We start from the raw sequence: 17,475 nt of genomic DNA, 5'->3' as shown, positions 1-17,475 counted from the left end.
ATTACAACGCGTGGCCGTTTGGTTGAAGTGAGCGGATGAACAGTGGCGAGTGTTGATTTTCCGATTCCTTGGGAAACGGCAGAGGGAAATCTCTAAACAAGCCCGAAGTTAAAGTCAAGCGAACCCATACGAATTAAAGTGAGAAAAGCCTGTGCAAATATTAATCAAAAAATTGAGAAGTCCAAGTGTTGCACAAGGGAATATAAATAAATAAATAAGCACAAACAATAGTGAAATTAAGCAAAGCTGACAAAACAAACAAGAGCTATTTAGAAACTACAGAAAAAGTTGGCCAAACAAACAAGCAGTGCATCTAATAAAATAAAGCCATTCATAAAACTTAATCAAAAGGAAAAGAAGTAGTAGATAATACAATTAAAACAACTCCAAATAAAGTGAAACCTTTTGCGTGATGGCAAAACCAATTTAACCAGAAAATACACTTGATTGTGCTCGAAACTCAAAGTGGAAAAAACTTGGCGAAATAGTTGCAACAAACTACAAGGCAAAATGCATTCGAGGCTAAAATTCTTGGCATATTTACATTTAATATGCGCCAGCAGCATTTTCTGGCCGGAATTCAGCGCAGCTCAGCAGCAGCAACAGCAACAACAGGCGGCGTCGTTAACCGAGAAAATACCATTAGGTGAGTCTCAAAAGCGTCGCCAAACGAGTCACCAGCCAGGATCCTAGGATCCTGCGATACAGGAGCAGGAGCAGGAGCTGGAGCAAAAGTTGTCATTTACACTGCACTTGTAGCTGGGATTTGGCTACAATGTCCTGCTCCTGCTCATATACTCCTATTGTTGAGTGTGCCTGCCGATTCCCGGAATGTATTTCTCAGTTTCCTCCCATGGCTCGTTTGGGAAATTGGGTATGGCTGATGCTCAAAGATTATCCCTGACTTTCTACACTCCGTCCTCCACTTCCACAAAGTATGCAGAATGATTTTTAGTAGAGTATTATGTTCAAAATACTTCACACGTCGAAAACAAGATTTCCGTTTTAACATTGGAGCAATGAGTGCTGCTTTTGGAATTATTATGGCTTAATAATAATTTTGTTTATTACAATTAGAAACTACGTAAAGTAAATCTAAGTTATTAATTTTAGTTTGACACTAATTTCTTAAAATCTTTATTAGGGGTAATTGCTCAAAATGCAGAAATGTTTATTACTTAAAGCACATTAACGCCCTTCGTTTCGGCATTTAATTATTTTGGGCTTCAACATCAATTTCCATTAGCTTTAATGCCATAATTCTCATCGAAATATTTCGTTTTAGTAATGTTGGTGATTTTGTTTTGTCTTGCTGATCAAATTTAAGTACTTTTAAAGTAAATGTTACTTTTGGTAGTTTTAAGTTTCCTAAAAACTTGTATTTTTATTCTTGTTTAAAAAGTTGTATAGTATTCAACCATTTATTAGCTTGTAGTATTCAAAATCAACACGTTTTTTTAATTGTTAGTTTGAATTTCATTAATTTTGACTTAACTTAATTTCAATTTAAAAATGTTGCAATTATATTTTGTTGTTATATTTTAAATAATTTATATATGATTGATACCAATAACTAATTTATGCTAACTCATTTTAAATTTATTCAACAAACAGTAATTTTGTTAATATTTTATCATTAGCCTTTTAAAGTACCCTGCTTGAATATTCTTTGCATTTAAAATATCTCCATTTTCCATATTCACGATTTGGAGTCGAAAGTCGCTGCAAGAACTTACCTAGTTGCGCCACATTTTATTTTACGCTTTCCTGTCTTTTTTGCCACCTTATTTTTATTACACGATGGCGTTCAGTCATTGCACCTGCAGTCATTTTGGCCCCGTGCACTGGAATACCCAGCCATACATATATATGTATATATATCTGGTTGGTGGCTGCTAATGTGACAGTCATGCTGACTGGCTTGCACTCAAATCCGGGCTTCGCCATGGCGACTGGATGGGGATGGCTACCCAGGAGGTGCTACCTGTTCAGGTGCCATGCAAAAGCGCAGCACAAAATTGCTGCATCAACACTTCGTTTGCGCTTTTTGTTGTTGCCTGTCGGGGCGGCTTGTCTCGCTACTTGCAAGTGTGTGTGAGTGTGTGTGTTAGTATCTGTGTGTGCCTGAGCAGGTGAATGTGTGGGTGTGACATTACGCTATCATTTGTGTACATATTTGCTCTGTGCGCTTTTTCGTTTAATATTAACAGGACCGTGTCAAAAGCTGCCTAAATATTTAACGAAGCAAAAATATTCGCTTCCAACTGAACTTACCACCCCCTCAATATAATTTTTTTTTCTATCCCCCCGCAGGTGCAATTTTCGAACAGGGCACGGATGATGTGCAATCAGCCTTTAAATATGCAATGCTCAATCACAATCTGAATGTGAGCTCTCGACGCTTCGAGCTGCAGGCGTATGTCGATGTCATCAATACAGCGGATGCATTCAAATTATCCCGCCTGAGTATGTGTTTTTATCAAGCACTACCCCGTCATTTCACCAACCCCATCCAAAACATGCAAAAAAAAAAAATAAGAACCTTTACACAATACATGGTGCCCCATTAATTATGTGCATTTTTTATTGAAAATTGGTTTTACTTTACGTCTCCACACTCCGCACTCAAAGCTGCAATTTAATTGTGCGCACTCTGCTCCCGACCTAGACACTGTCTCCGATCCTTCCATTCCATTTCCATTCCACACCCATTCGGCACCACCATCAATTTTCCACCCATTCTGCCACTGAAACGAAAAGAGAAAAACACAAAACGAATTTATTACTGTAACCTCCAGTTTGCAATCAATTCTCGCGCGGAGTCTACTCAATGCTGGGCGCCGTATCGCCGGACTCCTTTGACACATTGCACTCCTACTCGAATACGTTCCAAATGCCATTTGTGACGCCCTGGTTCCCCGAGAAGGTAAGTCCTGCACCATGGGTATCCGAAGGGAGGGGAACAAAAAAAAAAGAAGGAAAACTGTCATATGTAATTGATTTCAGTGTCGCTGTGCGCAATTATTTACATTTTGCGGTTTTGATGTGAGCGATAGGACAGGCGGAATGGGGCGGTACGGTTTACTCAGTTATGCGTTAATGAAGTTGGGCAAAAGGTTGTAGAAACAAAGGGAAAGTTTTTAAAGTGCCAACACTTATTAAAACCAGGGAGCCGTAGTCAACTATTTAATTATGTGCTTGGCTGGTTAATGAAGTAGGACATTGAAATAATGGCAAATGACAGCGAATAAAATGATTAATTGAAGAACAAGAGATAAGAAGTAGCCAGCTAAATTATTTTATTAATTCACTTAAAATGGTTTAACTAGAGTACAAGAGAAAATGAAATGAAGCTTAAGAGCATAGAATTCTTTAGTAATAAATATTACTTAAGAATGTATAATTTTCTTTGGGGACCGGCCATATACTATTTTATCAATGTATATTTGGCTTAAAATTACAATTTAGCTTATCAACCAAATTCAGAAAACATTAAACAAGCAAGGTTTTTTATTTATCAGAGTGGGAATAAGTATATGAAATTATAAAGTACGCGATTCCCATTCTATTGACTCCAAGTCTAAAATGATAAGGACAAAAGCACGATAGAATTATACAATTATTTTATATGTTTCAGGCTAAAATCTATATTCACAAAGTTTGTATCGAAAAGTCCCCAAACAGTTTTACATTTTCAATTACCAATCACATTAGCTTGGGATCGTAACCCCCACATGCCAAAAGAATGTGCGGAAGTTAATCCCAAGCCAGTTCGTCGATTTTGTAAAAATGAAGTCATTGCATAAAGTGGAGCACTGGGTGTCGTAGCGGGTTCACAGTTCACACACAGTGCCCAATTGTGTGTTCGTCGGTGCCCTCAGACACTGCACTAAATCAAAGCCAAAGCACAAATCATAATAATTGTAATTTGAAGAAAATTTACTACCAACAGCAACAAAGCGGACAGGCAGTGCGACAGCAGTTGTTGTTGTTGTTACGGTTGTTGCTGCTGTTGTTGTCACTTGCGAAACAGAAAGCCAAACGCTCCGCCATCCGGAAGACAATGCCAAACGAGCGGCGAACGAGGAGCGACTCCTACACTGAGAGCGAAAAAATTTATGACACGCTCTTGGCCTCTTTTATTTCAATCACTATAAATCAAGATATGGCGGCGGGGGCGAAAGTATAAGGACCAGAACCAGAACTCCGACTCCAGCCAGCAAAGCACCAGCACACATACCGAGATTCACACACACACTGACTGCGCATTTGCGTGCTCCTCGGGGCGGTCTCATACACAGAGAAAAATTACAGCTAAAATATTACTTTTAATTTTTAAGTACTCCTGATATCTTATTTATTATAAAATTTATCGTAGCAAATGTAATGTCAAAAGAAGTAACAATGAAGAAAAAAATGCTGAGAAGTCACCCTCAACACGTATTAACATAATTTTCGTTTATTAGGATTATAGGATTAAAATGAATGAAAAAAGTATACGTAATTATTTAACTTTATAAAAAGATAGATAGATTCGATTAAAAACTAACTTTGATTAAGCACAAATATTTTTCATCAAAGCATAATTAGGATTAAGCTTAATCTAATTTTGATGTAATAAAAAAGTGTCCATTCAATAAAAGTTGGCTTGGAATTAAAAGTTCAATTTTAAATATATATTTTGATGTCTATTAATAATGAATTCAAAAACTAGCAGCCTACTATAAATATAAAAATTAAAAAAAAAAAATTATGTATGATATAAACAGACTTTATTTATAGGATTTCATTGTCTAGTTTAGACAATTATGTTATTAGCTTAAAATCTATATATTTGCTTATATATTTTTTTGATATACAGAGATTTTGCATTTTAATAAGACCAAGCGAAACAATTGTTTATATGGTTTTTCTCTGTTTATGTGTACGTTGAGCTAAACGGAAACGAGTATCTGTGTGTATCTCTTTGGATGTATCTGCTTGTTGGCGTCGCCTTACCGCCCCCTCTGCCGCCCCCCTCAGCCAACCCCTCCGCCACCGCCCTCCATGGACTTACATGTCGCTGGCGGGGCGCAAAGCGGAAACGCGTTTCATTTTATTATTGCTTCATGTAGCGTGCACATTACATTGTTACAGCAGTTCATGAGGCCATGGTTTTGTTTTGCATACTTGTAGGTGCTCACGCCGTCGTCGGGATTGCTGGATTTCGCTATCAGCATGCGTCCGGATTATCATCAGGCGATTATCGATACCATCCAGTACTACGGCTGGCAGAGCATTATTTATCTCTACGACTCGCACGATGGTGAGTTACACAGACCCATTCCATACTCCTTCCCATCCAGCCACACATTATCTCCCGGCCTTGTTTGTTTGCCCATTTGGTTGCTTTGTGTTTCGATTTCATTTCATTTGACTTTCATTTGCCATAAACAAATAGGGAGTAAATCGGGTGGGAGTGGATTTAAGTAGCGGTTATGGCAATGTTTCTGCTCGGGATTAAGTGTGTCAGTGCGAGGGTCGAGTGAAGTGTTTTTTTGCCTTTGACTTTTAGTCGGTTTTAAATGCACTTCAATTTAAAGTTTTCTGAAAGGCAGCAAGCATTTTTATTTTATAAGTTTTTTACGTTAAATGTTGGTTTTTGGTCAGGACCGTAATCATTTCATTTTATACTTTTATATAAATTTTCTGATTATAATGTAAAATTGTGTAAAGCTTAATTTATTAACACATTTAACTTATTATGTTGAATTTTATTAAACTTAAGAAAATCATTTTTTGATACTCTCTTTAGTTGTTTTAATGTAGTATTTTAAAATCTAATAATATGTTTTTTATGAATTTATTTATTGTTACAATGTTTTACACATTTTTTACATTGATTTGATTTTATCTTAATGCTCTTTTTTCTCTTTAATTGCCTTTTAATAATCCTAATTTCTTTACAATAAAATTAAATGGTATTGGAATAGCTAATATCGAATTTATAAAACAACTTTACTTTTCCCGCAGTATAAAGTCCCCATAGCTTTTACCTACAACTTCTAATTTTTTCTATGTGCCAGCTCTGCTCCACTTTATTTTTTAATTCGGCGACCTCGAGCTCGTGTCTTTTCATTTCTGCTAATATGTAATTAAATAAGCGGCACAAAGAGCGTCGTGCGTCGTCTAAAAAGGGGGAGGAGCTCGGCAGACAGGACGCTCAAGTGCCTTCAAGAGCGCTCTTTCGAGTGGCTCCTCAACGAGCTTAAGCAGCCAAGAGAAGGACACACGCACACACTGGGATGTAAAACACACACATATGCTCGGGTTTACCCGCTCTTTGTGCGTACACACTTTGTCCGTGTGTGTGTTTGTATGGGTCTTAGGCTGCTTTTTGTTGTATTGAAATTTATTTCAAAGCAATTTCCTGCCTTCTACGTGGGACAATACGACGACGGCAACAATTACGGCCAAAGATGAAGACATCAGATGGAGCAAAAGACACAGCCGCCACACACACAGGCTCTGTAAAAATTTCATATTACGTATACGCCGCAGTGATTTTTCCCCCACTCTTTTTTTTTCGTCCTGTCTCCTTTATAATGAGTTCACACGCCGTTGTAAGCCCGCTCATGTGTGCGTGTGCGCGTCTGTATGTGTGTGTGTGTGTGTCATGTGTTAATGACTCTGTGTGAAATAAAATTTATGACTTTATGCAACTGCTGCCTGTGCGCTGAGTTCTGCCTTAACATTATTATTATTTTGCCTTTTTGGGCCATTTTTTAATATTTGCCTCGGCGCCGAAAAGTAGGCCGACATTGTTGCCGCTGGCATTCGTTGCAGGAAAAGGAAATGCCGCAGCAGCGGCAGCATCAGTTCCACTTGCTCCGTTTTGCAGAGGAGGCACTTCATACCATTCCATTCCATTTTTTGGCCGACTTCGACTCTGGCGTTTACATTGTTAACGAAAGGCACCACAGCGGGACTTTATATTTTAATGCCGCTGTCAGCAGTTTGTTGTTATTGCTTTGTTCAACGCCCCAACAACGCCCCTTTTGTGCCTTGTTATCACTTTGGTTGGGTTGGCTGAAACGGCTGCACACGGCGACAAATTGGTAGCATATTTTTTGGCGCATTCATGAATACCAGCGAATGAGGGAACCCTAGGAACCCTGCAGCCCCATCGATCCTTCGACTATATAGGAAACATTCAATAAAACGGCAGCACCAGAAGCACACCCGCACGCATTGTGGATTTTTTCAGGCTGCTATTTATTGAAATGTTACCAGGACACCACAAAAAAGTACTTCAATTGTGTGTGCACTTCCGTTTCCGCTTTTCCACGCGAGTGTTTACTGCTCCTGCTTTTCCTCCCTTGTTGGCTTGTTTTTCCATTCTTGTTATTCGTTTTTTTTTTTTTTTTTGGTTTTTTGGCGAATCAATGCAGGCAGCAAATCAATGACAACAACAACATTGAGGTCCATATTGGACGTGCAACAAATGGCGTGTGAAAATATATATTTTTTTGTTTCGTCCTTGCGGCTTGTGAGGGAATCTGAAGGGCGAACGAGATTGAAAGATGGTATGAAGCTTCGCTTTCGACTGCGGGCAAAAAAGAGAATCGAGAATATGATTAAATGACACATGCTTCCCGAGAGAGATAAATCTATTCGAATAAATTCATTCAGCTTGGAAATTGTTTATAGATTGCAGGCATTATCATAAAACCGAAAGCCCGGCTCTCAGTCCGTTGCATTATCAGATTGTTTTTTATGGCCCCAGAAACCCCAAATACCCCAGATACCTTAATCCACCCACCACCACCCTCAACCCACAACCCACAAAGAACATCCACAATAGCCACTCTTTGTTCAACCGACCGACAATCGCTTTTGGATGCCCCGACAGGCTTACTACGGCTGCAGCAAATCTATCAAGAACTGAAGCCCGGAAATGAAACGTTCCGTGTGCAAATGGTGAAACGCATCGCCAACGTAACGATGGCCATTGAATTTTTGCACACGCTGGAGGATTTGGGGCGCTTCAGCAAAAAGCGCATCGTGCTCGACTGCCCGGCGGAAATGGCCAAAGAGATCATCGTGCAGCATGTGCGGGACATCAAGCTGGGCCGGCGCACCTATCATTACCTGCTCAGCGGACTGGTGAGTGGAGCCCATGGTCCAGTCTCCTTTTCCGCAGCTGGGAGACTTTAATAAGCAATTATTGCCGGCTTCCGTTTCGGGGATCCTTCGCCTGTTACATTTTTTGGCGGCGGTCGGTTCTTTATACCCGGTACTTTCGGATTATATGTGCATTTCTTATTTATTGTAGCTTTATTGAGCAGGGGAAATCAAGTGATATCGCTTCTGGCAAGGGTACTTTTATTTTATCTGTATCTTTACTGGAAATAGCTAGATGACTGAGACTTAGAGCATTATCAAAAATATATAAAGTGCTTTGGAGCTACCAAATATTTCCAAATTTATTAAGAGATTTCATCATTTTCCTTTTAACACATTTAATCAGAAAATATTCAAGTGCGTCTATATAAACTTCAAAACAATTATGTCATATATTTACGTAACATTGGTCGTATATTTCATTCAAATGTATTACATTTATCTTAGTGATTTTACATCTTTCACTTATTGAATATAACAAATTCATATAACTGATTATATTTTAGAAGACGCTTAAAATTAATTAATTAATTAATTTGGGTTTTTTATTGAAACTAATCATTGCGATAGTATTTCCTTTTATCAAACAAAATCTTTGAAGTAGAAAAATAAGTGATACAGTATTTAGATTTTTAAAAGAGTACCGGGTACCTCGAATCCATAGCACTCGGATATACCTTTCTTACTTGATTTTCTCCCACCTCTAGGTCATGGACAACCACTGGCCCAGCGATGTGGTCGAGTTTGGGGCCATCAACATCACCGGCTTTCGCATTGTCGACTCTAATCGGCGGGCGGTGCGTGATTTCCACGACAGCCGGAAGCGTTTGGAGCCAACGGGCCAAAGCCAAAGCCAGAACGCAGCGGGGGCCAACAGCTTGCCGGCCATTTCGGTAAATTGTCAGCCGTCATTGATTTGTTTCGCCTGCAACTCTAGTTTCCAAAACCAAACCCTTTCCCCCCCTACCACCACTTGATTTTTGCAGGCCCAGGCAGCACTGATGTACGATGCGGTTTTCGTGCTCGTCGAGGCCTTCAATCGCATATTGCGCAAGAAGCCGGATCAGTTCCGTTCCAATCATCTGCAGCGCCGCAGCCACGGGGGCAGCTCCTCCTCCTCCGCCACGGGCACCAACGAGTCCAGTGCCCTCCTTGATTGCAACACCAGCAAGGGCTGGGTCACGCCCTGGGAGCAGGGCGAGAAAATATCCAGGGTACTTCGCAAGGTGAGTGGAAGGACTTGAAAAATTAAACAAAGAAATTTAAGTTGAAATATCACCTTTGGATAATTTTTTAATACCTAAATTTATAATATTTTAATAATTTTTTAATCCCTAAATTTATAATATTTTAATAATTTTTTAATCCCTAAATTGATATTTTAATATTCCATTTTATGCTATGATTGCATATAAATATTTGTCTTCTTTAAAAGAATTAAATTTGTTTGTTACGGATTATAATATAATATAAAGGGTTTGCAGAGTGTTAGGTAAAAACGTATTCGTAAATTTTGAAAACTACCTTTCTTTTGTTTGGGTACAGAATCCAGTAAAGTTTTAAAGGATTATATTTGTTATGCATCTTGTTTCTTCATTTGACATTTGCTGTTTTTTTTAATTTCATAAAGAAAATTAAGTTCTTCAGTTAATTGGGTGCATGTCAGTGAACATTGCCCTTGGTTTAATAGTTGAAAATTAATTGGCTGTTAAAATATTAGCTCACATAATTTACTGTTTATAGAGATTCTCAACGGAGACAACTTATAAAATTCTTTAATATGTTTTGTTTGTGTGCTGAAATTGAGGAGAAGTAGAAAGCATTATTTTGTTCTGTGCATAATCCTGTGCTCCCTTTGTTCTTACCTCGCCAGGTGGAAATTGATGGTTTGTCGGGGGAGATCCGTTTCGACGAGGACGGACGTCGCATCAACTACACTCTGCACGTGGTGGAGATGTCCGTGAACAGCACGTTGCAGCAGGTGGCAGAGTGGCGTGATGACGCCGGACTGCTTCCGCTGCACAGCCACAGCTATGCGACGTCATCGCGTTCCGCGTCGGCCAGCACCGGAGACTATGCCCGGAACCACACGTACATCGTGAGCACCGTGATGGAGGAGCCCTATCTGCGGCTCAAGCCATACGCCTACGGCGAGCACCTGGTGGGCAACGATCGCTTCGAAGGATACTGCAAGGACCTGGCCGATATGCTGGCCGCCCAGTTGGGAATAAAATGTGAGTTAATTGAGAGAGAAAAAAAAGTAATTTCTTGATATTAGGTAATTTATTCAGGGGTATTTTGAGGAGATTATGTTATTTAGTTATTTTTCTATAAATATATTTCTTTCACCTTAGATGAATTCCGCTTGGTGCAAGATGGCAACTATGGAGCGGAGAATCAGTATGCTCCTGGTGGTTGGGATGGCATGGTGGGTGAGCTAGTTCGCAAGGAGGCGGATATAGCCATTGCGGCCATGACTATCACGGCGGAAAGAGAGCGGGTTATAGACTTCAGCAAACCCTTTATGACATTGGGCATATCCATTATGATCAAGAAACCAGTGAAACAGACACCAGGAGTATTTAGCTTCCTAAATCCTCTGTCCCAGGAAATTTGGGTAAGCTGAAAATTACAAAATGATTCAAAAATAGTTCATAATAATAATAAAATTTCAGATAAGTGTTATTCTCAGTTATGTGGGAGTTAGTTTGGTTCTCTATTTTGTGACCCGTTTTCCACCTTATGAGTGGCGAATTGTGAGGCGACCGCAGCCGGATTCCAATGCCCAGCAACCACCGGGAATCATTGGAGGTGCTACTCTCAGTGAATCGCAATTGCATCAGCCACCGGTTCCGCCAAATGAGTTCACTTTGCTAAACTCCTTTTGGTATTCCCTGGCTGCCTTTATGCAGCAGGGATGCGACCTCTCGCCTCCTTCGATTGCCGGACGAATTGCAGCTGCCGTTTGGTGGTTCTTCACCATCATTTTGATATCCTCGTACACCGCCAATCTGGCCGCTTTCCTCACGGTGGAACGCATGGTGGCTCCTATTAAAACGCCCGAGGACTTGGCCATGCAAACGGATGTGAATTACGGAACAATTTTACACGGCTCCACTTGGGAATTCTTTAAGGTGTGTGCAAAAGCTAGTTGCTCCTTTGTGTTCCCCTCTGAATAGAGCTGTTTTTTAGCGTTCACAAATCGGTCTGCACAACAAAATGTGGGAGTACATGAATGCCAACCAACATCACTCAGTGCGTTCCTATGACGAGGGCATTCGGCGGGTGAGGGCCTCCAAGGGAAAGTATGCTCTACTGGTGGAGTCCCCCAAAAACGAGTACGTGAATGCCAGGCCTCCATGCGACACGATGAAGGTGGGCCGAAATATCGACACTAAGGGATTTGGCGTGGCCACGCCCATAGGATCGCCATTAAGGTAGGTTTTTGGGAAGTTTATCATATTATATGAATTTATAAAGACGTTTTATACATTTTTATTAGTAATTGTTCTGATTTGAACTGAATCTTATTAAATAATTAATTTAATTTGTATCCATTTGACTCGTAATGAAGTATAAAGTTCTAAAAAATTAACGAATGAACCAAGTTCATTATGTAGTTTAAGTTACTCTAGAAATATTCTTTAATTTAGTCAATAATATTAATGTTGTCATTTATATAGTGATGTGACTTATCTTAGTTTTTCAAATTTTTGTTCATACCATAACTTATCAAAAACCCTTAGTACAGTAATAGATTTTTCCCTTTTTAACCATAAATCTATTAAAAATATAGAAAGCGGCTAAACGAGGCCGTGCTCACATTAAAAGAGAACGGCGAGCTGCTGCGGATTCGGAACAAATGGTGGTTCGACAAGACCGAGTGCAACCTGGACCAGGAGACCTCCACACCGAACGAGCTGTCGCTGAGCAACGTGGCCGGGATATACTACATCCTGATCGGGGGCCTCCTGCTGGCGGTGATCGTGGCCATCGTGGAGTTCTTCTGCCGCAACAAGACCGCCCGGCTGAAGGCGCCGTCCAACGGATCTGCCGGCGGTGTGCCCGGGATGCTGGGCTCCTCTACATATCAGCGGGACTCGCTCTCCGACGCCATCATGCACTCGCAGGCCAAGTTGGCGATGCAGGCGAGCAGCGAGTACGACGAGCGATTGGTGGGCGTTGAGGTGAGCTTTTATCGGAATAATCTCCTGAAGAATCCCCATAATCTACCCCCTTCTGCAAACCCCCAGTTGGCCTCCAATGTGCGGTATCAATACAGCATGTAAGGGCTTCCCTCAGCTGTGCGAGTATCTTGTAAATAATTAAGGCATTATCCGGTAACGATGAAAAAGGCATAACTAAACGACGCTGGCAATCAACTCTCGGGTCAAACGGGCAGGCGGCGGCGTTCAAAAACTGTACAGAATAACCATGAATAATTACTATTGTATTTTTGATAAATGTATACAAAGTGAGTGCATAAATTAACTATAGCTACGACTACCACTACAACTAAACTAAACTAAACTGTACATAGGTTAAGTGAAAATTATCCCGAAATAAAAATAAAGCGTATGTTTTAAGCAAGCCAAAGCTGGAATTTCCTGTTGGGGGTTGCACGTGGCGTATGAGCGATGTGTGTGCGCAAGGTAAGCCGCTTAGTTGACTTAAAGTTTTAACAAAACCGGCAAGGGCAAGGGTAAGGGTAAGGGTAAGGGTGGCCATGAGCGGCAGGGTATGAAGGGGGCGTGGCTGTAGCCTAAGAGGCTTTCGGCTGAAACTTTGTGCGTCTGCGGTGGTTGTAACCGATTTACCCGCTGAATTATGTAGAAGCATACCGAACTTAAGGCAAACACATGGCATCGGGATAATCCTTAGCCACATTCTATTTGCTGCGTATAGTTTTTCGGTCGATTGTTTTAATTTTAAATTAGAGTTCAAATTAATGTAAGCCAATGCAAATATAATTATTTTAATTGTTATTTCCTGCGCACTTGTTTGTTTGTGCTTGTATGTTTGTGTTTGCTTGCGCGTTTGCGGTTTTGCTGATTTAATTAGATATCGGCAATCAAATGAAATGGAATTTGATTTTGTATAAATGTCTTGCAATTATTTTAATTTGCCTAAATTTGCGGCCAAATCGGCTTTGCGAGAATTAGCGTTATTTGATTTGATTTTATTCCGCTGCGTTTCGGTATTTTTATTTCGATTGTGGCCAAGCGTTTAGCCAACATTTTGTGTCGCCACCTTCCCTTTGTTTACCCGGCTGGGTGTATTTTTGTGGCCTAATTTGCACATTGTTTGTTAGCATTTTTGGTTGGTTTGCTGGCAACTGCTTAGGGGCTTTGTTAATTTGTAATACAATAGCGTGGACAAATAAAATCCAATTGAAACGCTCGAGGGCGTGGCTTGCCCTTCGACAGCTCGCAGCTTTATGCAAATCTTATTTTGCTACCCATCATCTGCCAACCCAATTCTGTACCTCAAACTTTCGACTAAGATGAAGAGCGCAAGGAAAACTTGCTGCAGCGGCTTTGGCATTACTTTAAGTATCTGCCAGCGCTTTGCATAAATTTTCCGGCCGAGTTCGACAGAGTCACGCGCCAGTTTTGCAGCTGCAAGCCGATATGATTTGCCGAAAAGCCAAAGGATTTGGGACACAGTAGGCAGTACTCGGGCCTTTTTGCATGCCGCATTTAATGCCACAATCGATTTTTCAATAAATTCAGTAGCAAAAGTTAAAAGCCACAACCCCCCACATACAAACCGATTTAAGTGAAAGCGGGGAGCGGGTGGAAAAAAACCCGAACTTTTGCCGTAAATTTTCATATTTATTTATTTTGTCAATCCTTGTGCGCTGAAAGTTTCTCCTGAGGAATTGCCCCGACTTGCGATAAAAGTATCTGCATAGATACATGTATCTCCGCATGGGTCTTTGCATTCTGGCAGAGATAAGCGTGGCTGCTTTTGGTAATGGCCAGAAATCACAACGGATTCTTTGTGGTGCCAACTGTCAGCGGGGATCCTTGGAGGATGGCAAATGCTTTGTCAGATGCGCCACGCACTCGCAATCAGAAATATAATGCCCGCCCTCCTTATGCTCTGGAATTCCTATATGCGAATGTGTGTCTCGCATAGAAACTCATAATATTTGCAAATGATGAACGTGAAAGTTTTTGATAAGTTTTCCGGGGGTTATAAGCAAAAAGTTGCAATAAACTTGTCGTAATGCCAACTCTGCGAGCACAAACAAATTCATAATTCTGTTATTGCAAAATCTATGAACTTTGAGCGGAAAATGCTGACCCAGCATATGCACAATATGAATTTTAATTCTGACAAAGAGCTGATTCAAAGTCCTTTATTAATTAACCATTTAATAGCTCCATTATGGTAAATTATTATTGCCTTTGTTCTGGCTCGCGAAATTGATAAAAATACCAGTAAATTGTGTTCAAAATAGAACTAAAATTGTTGCATAATTAAAAAGCCACCGTCAATTGGAAACATAATTTTTGTCTACATCTGCTGTCAATTGTGTGGCCTTTTTCAAATCTATTACCATGTAATAGTTAATTTGAATTGATTTTGCCGCAGGGCAATGAATTATTTAATTTACTAATCCAGCCATCACTTTTGACAGTTTCAATTAGTAAGCGTTTTGTGCACGGCATTTAGCGTAAAAAACGTATTGTTTAAAAACAGAAAATCCATTTTAATTTTGTAATACACAAAAAAGGGGTGGTACGAGTGTGCAGGCTCTTTTGTTTGAGAAGTACTGCAGCCACATGAAAGTAATCCAGCTAAAGGATCATTCCCAACCGCAAACATTTGCCCAAAAATATGTAGGCAGCACTTTGATTTGCCGTTTTTAATATTTTTGCGAGCACCCTTCTGCTCTGGTTTTTCCATGCCCCCCAAAACCGCCTTCCGAAAACCACATGTGCTGGCACATGCTCATAAGTGAAATTTACGCATCGCTGCATACAATTCGCCAAAAAATGTTGCCAAGGACGGTAACTAATGTGAAATTCCAGCCACTGCACTGTGAAGAAGTTCATAAATTACAAACCACAGAGCTGGGGTTTATGCTACCTTGAGATGATTGAGAGATATTGGCAGCAAATCAAAGTAAATGAAAAATTTCACAGTTCCGAATGTGTGTCAACCAAAAGGAATAGTTATGTATAACCGAATGTGGATCAAAAACGATTTCAATTTTGCAACGATTTTCACATAGTCAAATTTGCACAATGCATATTTGCTGCCTGCCTTGTTTTATTGCAGAATTTCTTGTTATTTCTTCATTTGTTTTTATCAAGCCAATAAATTACAACTAAGCTGGATGGGAGGAACTTTTCGTGTGTAAGCTGGAAAATTTTGCATATATAAGCTGCTTTTGTCGGTCCAAATATAGGCAACTTTATTTCGGCATGTGTGTCAGTTGGTGTGTTCATAAATCTCTCTGCCTGAAAAATCAACAAATCAAAAGCCAAAAAGCCGCACGGCAGCCAAAGGCAATGAAGCGCAGTTGATTGCCAGAAAAATAATAATAGCCCAAATGTTGTAACTATTTTGAATAGATTAGTTAGGGCACTGAGAAAAATCTTAAGCTTTTCAAAGTTAAGGTAATGCAGGTTGCAAGAGTCTCTATTAATAATTGATAGCCTAAAGGCATTTAATAGGCATAAATTATACTATAAATTTACATAAATATAAGTACATCGAATAATTTAATTCAACAAGTTCATTTAATCCAAATGAATTATAAAATATAAGTTATTGCATATTTAAGGGTTACAAATAAAAGGTGTATTGGTGTGAACTGGGCGCGAATATTTAGTTACGAAAAAAATGAATTTATAAATAAGCTAACAGCTTCGTAAGAAAAATGTTATTATTTCTTTCTGTGTGCTACTCTGAACTGGACTCCAGATGAACTTTTCTTTTCGTCATTGGTCGATGCAACTGCCAGACTTAATGGATGGGTGTTCCTGGGTGCTATGCGCGCCGGGGCTTCTAAATAGCAAATTAAATGTAAACAACTAATGTTTCATTAGCAGCATAAAATGTGTGTTTAATTATTGCCAAGGAACCTTGTCCTGACCCCCACATTCCGCACCACTTTTTAAACTTACCTAAAAAGTTAGTTTCCACACACAAATACACATGCAATTAACTTTTGCTGTATGGGCGGGGAGTTTTGCAGGGGCAACTTTTGTTGTGCATTTCATCTGAACTTTTTCGTAAATAAAATAAGGCAAAAAAATGCGAAATACTTTTACATATTTTTAACTATTTTCCCCCATTTCCCCTCTGTATTGAGCCAGAACTTTATCTGCGCAAATGTGCAACGCTTTGTTTGCCAGCTAACCGCATTGAAAAGTAGCTGCTAATGGTGGATGTGAGTGGGGATTGTCGATCTCTGGTGGATTTTGTGTACCCCCCACCACTTGCAGGAAACTTTGCAAATAGCCAAAGGCAACTTTTGCGAAAATAAGCCCTATGATGCACGGGAAGACAAACCGAAGGCAAAGCCATGGTCAACAAAAGACTTTCTGAGAGCTGCATTTAATTTGCTGGGGCACTCTGATCCCGTCTTTCATTTGTTTATTGTTTCAAAAGTCCTGCAAATCTAACCAAGACTATTAAAAAAATTCTAAATGCAAACTGTTTGCGTGCATTTCAATTCAAACCGCAATGCATTTCAACTGGATTTGGCCCCCATTCAGGGCATTTTACAATCGGAGGCCGTTTAAATGCGTTTCATACTCGAACGTTTTTTAAAATGAATGACACCATAAATATGCATGAACTTTTAACACTATGCAGAAACAGCTGCAGCTGTAGTCGTCGACAAAATGCCTTTTTAAATAACAGAGTCCACTTGGAGGGCCAAAAAGCGGAGAAAAACAGCAACTCTTTGCGCAATTGGGCCCTCCGGCGATTGCTGGCCAAAATATTTATGCGTGGAGAATGGGAAAAGGGGCGAGGAAAATCGGGGCTATATGCCCATTTCATTACAACATTGTGCATACGCCGCGTTGCACATAATTGAAATGGCAAACAGTGAAAGGCAACGATTTTAACCAAATATGCAGAGACGGCAACGCCGAGTTCTGTTGTTCCTGCCAATGCTGATGTCGCTGTTTCAGCTTCAGTTTCTGTCGTTTCTGTCGTTTCGGCATCCAATTGAATTTTCATAAAACGCCGCACATCGCGGCAAGTTGAAATCAACAAAACAAAAACTGAAACAATAAGAACAGCGCAAACAAAGCGCTCTACATTTAAACAAAACGTAGCAATATG

General features: G+C 40.0%; 1 protein-coding gene across 2 annotated transcripts; it reads left to right on the top strand.

Annotated features, from left to right (window-relative positions):
* The first annotated feature begins 13 nt into the window (after nucleotides 1-13).
* Nucleotides 14-12,759, top strand: LOC108052501 (glutamate receptor 1). Of its 2 annotated transcripts, XM_017134890.2 has the most exons (14): nucleotides 14-138; nucleotides 328-646; nucleotides 2,314-2,466; nucleotides 2,799-2,926; nucleotides 5,176-5,305; nucleotides 7,892-8,145; nucleotides 8,871-9,056; nucleotides 9,150-9,389; nucleotides 10,037-10,397; nucleotides 10,518-10,780; nucleotides 10,839-11,297; nucleotides 11,356-11,600; nucleotides 11,960-12,350; nucleotides 12,417-12,759. In XM_017134890.2, exons 2-14 carry the CDS (start codon nucleotides 511-513, stop codon nucleotides 12,450-12,452), a joined length of 2,982 nt encoding a protein of 993 aa, XP_016990379.1. In that variant the 5' UTR covers nucleotides 14-138; nucleotides 328-510; the 3' UTR covers nucleotides 12,453-12,759. The 2 variants fall into 2 exon arrangements, with proteins under 2 accessions (XP_016990379.1, XP_016990378.1); XM_017134889.2 differs by having other exon boundaries at nucleotides 14-646.
* The last annotated feature ends 4,716 nt before the right edge of the window (nucleotides 12,760-17,475 follow it).

This window comes from Drosophila rhopaloa, unplaced genomic scaffold, assembly GCF_018152115.1.
Source record: "Drosophila rhopaloa isolate 14029-0021.01 unplaced genomic scaffold, ASM1815211v1 contig_163, whole genome shotgun sequence".
Lineage (NCBI taxonomy): Eukaryota > Metazoa > Arthropoda > Insecta > Diptera > Drosophilidae > Drosophila > Drosophila rhopaloa.
This window is presented reverse-complemented; position numbering and strand designations above follow the sequence as displayed.

What these genes read in the sequence shown, in the direction of transcription:
- LOC108052501 (XM_017134890.2), top strand. Translation starts at nt 511, where the DNA reads ATGCATTCGAGGCTAAAATTCTTGGCATATTTACATTTAATATGCGCC. An exon ending in CGCCCTGGTTCCCCGAGAAG is followed by an intron (nt 2,927 to 5,175) that starts GTAAGTCCTGCA and finishes GCATACTTGTAG; the next exon opens with GTGCTCACGCCGTCGTCGGG. An exon ending in CGCCCAGTTGGGAATAAAAT is followed by an intron (nt 10,398 to 10,517) that starts GTGAGTTAATTG and finishes CTTTCACCTTAG; the next exon opens with ATGAATTCCGCTTGGTGCAA.